General features: G+C 43.3%; 1 protein-coding gene across 1 annotated transcript; it reads left to right on the top strand.

Annotated features, from left to right (window-relative positions):
- Positions 1 to 2,769: 2,769 nt before the first annotated feature.
- Positions 2,770 to 5,024, top strand: CD83 (CD83 molecule; the record flags this gene model as incomplete). Its single annotated transcript, XM_010176220.1, has 3 exons — positions 2,770 to 2,986; positions 3,099 to 3,202; positions 4,866 to 5,024. Coding segments are annotated over 3 exons (480 nt in total), but the record flags the coding sequence as incomplete, so codon positions are not given.
- Between the last annotated feature and the right edge of the window lie 406 nt (positions 5,025 to 5,430).

Below are 5,430 nucleotides of genomic sequence, written 5' to 3'. Positions count from 1 at the left end.
ATAGATATGATAAAAGGAGATAAGATTGCAGTGGAAAAGGGCTTGGTTCAGACATGAGATAAAGGGTTGCTGTGACCTCTGAGCAGGGCTGGATATGCTGTTTGCAGAGGTTGGAAAAATGCCACCAGATGTCTCTGCAGCCTACAAAATGTGGCGAAGCTGCTGGGCAGACCAGCACCAGCACAGCCTGTCTTCCCTGCCTGTGCTCCTCAGTAAAGAGAGATTTCATGGAGAAAGAGAGGCTTGCAGACCCCAAATTAAACCTACAGGTAAGAACCATCCTCCTCCTCCCCAAATGCAAAGGTCCATGACCCTCATCCAAATCACAACTGGTTTCTCCCCAAGTGAGGGAGCCAGATTGGGACACAAAGGAACTTTTTCTTTCTGTGTTCGGGAAAGGCTGTCCCTGCAGCTTCATGGACAGAACAGGTCAAAGTTCTCCGGGCTCACTGTCACTTGTGACAGCAACTGGGCACCCTGAAAAGCTTTGGAGGCAATAATCAATCCTATCCCTCAGTGTCTCCATAAAATAGGAAAGTTAAATCATTTACCAAAGATCTCAGTGGGAATAAGTACATGGTCAGGCATAGATACATGGATTTAATTTACTTCTCTCTTGTATTAGCAGTGGTGATTACCATTGTACACAGAAAGGATCAAAGTGTTTTCTGATTCCCAGGACTCAGCCAGAAGAATCACAGCACCATTTACCACCCAAACAGTAATTATTTATGCTACCAGTGAATTAAAAAAAAAAAAAAAAAAAAGGGGAAAAAGAGGATAAAAAAACCCCCACCAATTTTCTGTGTGTAGCTCAGGTCTCCTATCTGCATTTTAGGGCAAGGCAAAGGCAGCCAGGCTGGTTCTCTTTATTACCCTGTGGGCAGTTTTGAATTTCACTGAGGAAGGGGGTGGTAAGGGAAGGGAGAGTGGCAAAAATTAGATCTGAAGGAGGTCAACTCTATCCACTTAACTGCTATTGACCCAGTTGTAACCAGAGCTGAGCCCAACCTGGGTATTGGAATTCCTCTGGCCACATGTCTGACAATGTGCAGGGCCCCTAAATCCCTGTAGCACAGGGAAGTCTCCACAGCCTGAAAAACACCACAGATACTACTTGTCTCATAGCAGCTTGGGGCTGTGAGTAATAAGAAAGAGAACCTGGGGTAAATTTTACAGAGGGATTAAGAGGAAGAAGGTACTTTCTTCACTCTTGCTGGGTAAAATGTGGAAAGCCCCAGGGAATTACTGCTCTGTGTTTCAGTTGATGTACTAAAAACCCCAAACCATTCTGAGAAAGTATCTTTAGTTATGAAAATCTTGTGCTTTAGTCTGATTCCCCAGTTCCTGAAAAGTTCCCCAACTTGCTGCTTGTTTTACACCATTTTAAGGCTGTAAAAGTAGAAAAGTATAATGGAGCATCAGGCCCCTATTTCTCTCCAGACTCCTGAGTACACTTTCCTCATGCAAATGCATGAAAAAGAAACCAAACACTCCAAACCTTAGTATGAAAAAAAATGTGTTAATTTTAATAACTTACAGCGTAACTCATACCCTAGTGCAGTAGCTATACTGCTAGAAAGTAAGCACCAAAAATATGCAACCCAAAAATATGTCTATTAAAATAAAATAATAATAATAATAATAAAGCCTTGGCTTACATTAGTTATAGGTTTGGCTGAAAAGCTGAGCCTTGGACTGTATGAGCTGGCTCTGGCTCTGCTGGTCCACAGAACGACTGGATTCATTACTTGGGAAACCTTCATGGAGGGCACGCTGCCTCAAATCTCAGGGAGCAAAGTCAATGAATAAGAATGGACACGGGCTAATTCAAACCCTTCTCCCACCTTTCAAATCAAGTTAGTGATTTCTCTTTTCTTCATGGTTCCCAGCCAATTGTCATTTTCAGTGCATCCTATCGCCCCGCAGTACAAACTGTTCTGGGAATACACTTCATTCCTCCAGCAGTCTCTCAGCAGTGCCAAGGAATGTAGCTCTTCTGGTTACAATTAAGAAATTCAACACACAAATGCTCCCTAAGTGCACCAGAACCTGCTCATGACCTTCACGCAACCCAATCCAAAGGAGTCAAAGCAATTTTTTGTTCTTTGGTTCCATAAAGAGTGGAAGGGAGGGAAGGGGAGGGAAACCCCCATCCCTCCAGAGAGGCACTGTGGTTTCAGGGGTCACTTGCGCAGGAGCTGGCACAGGGAAGTGCAGTTTCTAGGGCTGCATTCCCACAAGGAGCTGTGGGCTGAGGCATGCCTGTTGGGTAGGCAGGTTGAATTCCCACCACCTCATGGCAGAAAGCGTGCTGGCAGCGATGGAGCCTCCCTGCCTGCTGCCAGGCTCTCCTGGGGACTTCTGGTCCCCAGAGCCACCGCGAAGCAGCTGTGTAGAGCTGCCTCGTGTGCCTCAGCTCCATCCCCATGGACTCTCTCTCTCTGTCTGAACTCTTTTGGGGCTTCTGCCCCAAACTCCACCACTGCCTTTTATCATCTCAACCAGGATTGTGTCCAGGTGCGGCAGATTAAGAAGCTATTACAGAATAGCTCTATAGTATCTATTTATAAATATACTGTCTATTTAAGCAAAAAAACAAATACTTTTTGATTGTGAGCACGAACGTATTAGATGCTTTTGAGGTTCTCCCCCTGCTTCTCTTCAGCCTCTCAATTTTCAGCCATAAACCAGCTTTAAAACATTTTTTCCCCTAAAATTCAGGATTATGCTCTTGCCCAAGACAAGATCTCTATTTGTGTTTTCCAGATGGTTGGAGATGGCGAAGGAATAGCGTGGAAAGTCCTTGATGTGGAATCTCATTATCCAAAAGAACTTGGGGGGTCTCTGGAGTTGTCCAACAACACCTTCTTTTCACTGAGGATCAAAAATGCGACAAGCCAAAACAGTGGGACATACAAGTGCATTTTGGGGGAACGGAGCGGGGAACACAATTTGAGCAGCACAGTCACATTAAAAGTAACAGGTACAGTAGAGACACAACTGTCCCATGCTCCATGTGGCATTTCCTCAAGATAACAGTTTAAAAATATTTTACAAACACCTGAAAAATGTAACACCTTGCTTTACATTTTTAGGTTGCCCTGGGGTAGAAGATGAAAAATTAAAAAAATATAAAGCTGAGCTTTTCATGCTGACTTGCCTTGGGATTTTTTACTTGCTGCTCATCTTTTTCACCTGTGTAAGTAATTCAGTTTCTCATAAATGAACCAACCAAAACCAACAAAAAAACCCCTAAACCCCACTCATTTTCTTTGCTAGCACCACCTTAACACAGCCAGTCAGAAGTTGGTATTCATACTTCATTTATGATCAAATCCTTTAAATATTCACACAGTATTTTCAAAGCCAGAGGAAACTCGGGTGCAGGAAGAACAGAGGATGGAGTCCCAAAGAGATAAAACATTTCAGTTGTGATAGTTTTAACTGCACCCTGATCTAACTCAAACCAGACAGTTATTTTCCTGCACCCCACTGTCCATTTCTTCTTCCAGTTACTCTAAGTGCAAGCTACTCTTCAATTTGAGAGCACATCAATAGCTCTTCTGGTTTGGTTCTTGGGAACAGCATTTGCCCAGGATGGAGGCACAGGCCCCTGGGATCCCTTCCCCCACCTATTGCACGATGGACAACTTCAAGCCCACCTATTTTTTTGCCTCAGTTTCCATACCTGTATATTGGCGATAACCCCATTTCAGATGATCATTTTTGTGAAGCTCCATCTTTCTTGGTAAACAGATCCTTGATAAAGAACCTCCTGGGGGATTTATTGGTACCTTTAATACTGGCAGGTAGTTCTGAGAAAGGTGAGGAGAGGAGGTATTTGGGAAGCTCAGTTCACAGAAGCAAAACTGTTTTGTCTGTGGTAGCAGTGAAGTCACCCCCTCACGCAGAAGAGCCAGGAGGTCTGTGCCTTCTGGCTTAAAGGCAGCGTGAGCCTCAGGTCTTGGTACAGTGCAATACCGGCTGCATTTCTAATTAAAAACAAAATCAACCGTAGCACTTTGGGAGGTCAAATTTAACTTCTGCTGCCTATTTAATGTTTGCCTTCTTGTTTTGCTCCTGAGCAAAATTGGAGACTATCTAATTAGCTGCAACTAAATGTAGCTTTTCATGTATCTTCAGGGAGCAATTAAATTTATGCCTGTCTCTTTTTTAGACTGACAATCCTGCCAGTAATTTGTGCCATTCAGACTAAAGTTTGACAAGATAAATCTTGTAGGAATTTGTTAGGATGAAAGTATGAAAGCAAGGCTACCACTCAGAAGAGAGATGCCCCTATTCTGCTCAGTGTCCTGAAAGAATTTCAGATCTCTAGAGAAACCCCTCCTTCCCGTATGTGAAAAACATCCCAGTTTTACTGGTGCAGTTGTAGTGAAGATAACCACTCTGGTAGAATTATGTGTATCTTGCTCTTGGGTGAGGTCCAGCCTCAGGTATCAACCTAGCTTTCATCAAAATTTAATATTGTCCTGATCTCACAAGTGAGCTTTATTATTTAAAATGCCTGTTAAGTTCTCACAGGTTGCCTTGTCCTCCCCTTTAGTGGAGATTGTGCCTTATCTCCAGTAAACTCAACAGTGACATTAAGTTTAAGACTGGTTGTCAGGACTGGGGCTTTACTTTGACAACTTGATGAAAATATTTCAGGCACTGGCCTGTATTGAAGGCAGGTGGAAACACACTTGCAAGAGCTGTTCATATGAAAACTTGAATTAAATAGAAATTCCCTTTTGTGATTAAAACTTTTGTCCTATAAAGCTCCTTGACTGAGCAAGAAACAGCAGCTTTTCTTTGTATTGGGTGCTTCTGGCAACAGCTTTCTTTTCTGTTTTCTCTTTTAGACATGTCTAAGAAGAGAGAGTATGTCTCTCAATCATAAAAAAACTAGACCAGATATGAAACACATGCTCACCCTCATCAATGTACATGAAATGACAACTTTCCAGGATTCAAGCAGCAACGGCACTTGCAAAAATGAACTTTCTTCAAGTTCTGTCTAAGTTGATGTTGATGGCAGCATGGGCTCATCAGTAAACATGACACAAGCTGGATGGCCACGTGGTACGGTGTCCTGGTGGTATGGAGAGGGAATAAATGCTGATATATGGCCTCTTCAGAACAGCCTGAAAATACAGGTCAGCGATCTGCTTGCGCTGGACAAGCCCTTGAAAAGCACCGTCATGCACTACAGTAACTTTTGGTAGTTAGGTGGCTGAGAAATTACAGCTACACAACAGTGTTACAATGCTGTTATGACGTTGGCATCAACTTTTTTCACTCTGCAGTGCACCCCTCTTGTTCTAAGCAAGAGCACACCTGTGATACCAAGGTCAGGTTATAGGGAGGCCACGGCAGCACAAAGCTGGGTGATGAAGCTCTTCACTGAACTAAGAGCCCTCCTCTTAG

Source organism: Antrostomus carolinensis, unplaced genomic scaffold, assembly GCF_000700745.2.
Source record: "Antrostomus carolinensis isolate BGI_N321 unplaced genomic scaffold, ASM70074v2 scaffold9619, whole genome shotgun sequence".
NCBI lineage: Eukaryota > Metazoa > Chordata > Aves > Caprimulgiformes > Caprimulgidae > Antrostomus > Antrostomus carolinensis.
Note: the sequence above shows the minus strand (reverse complement) of the source record. Positions and strands in the feature narration are given on the sequence as shown.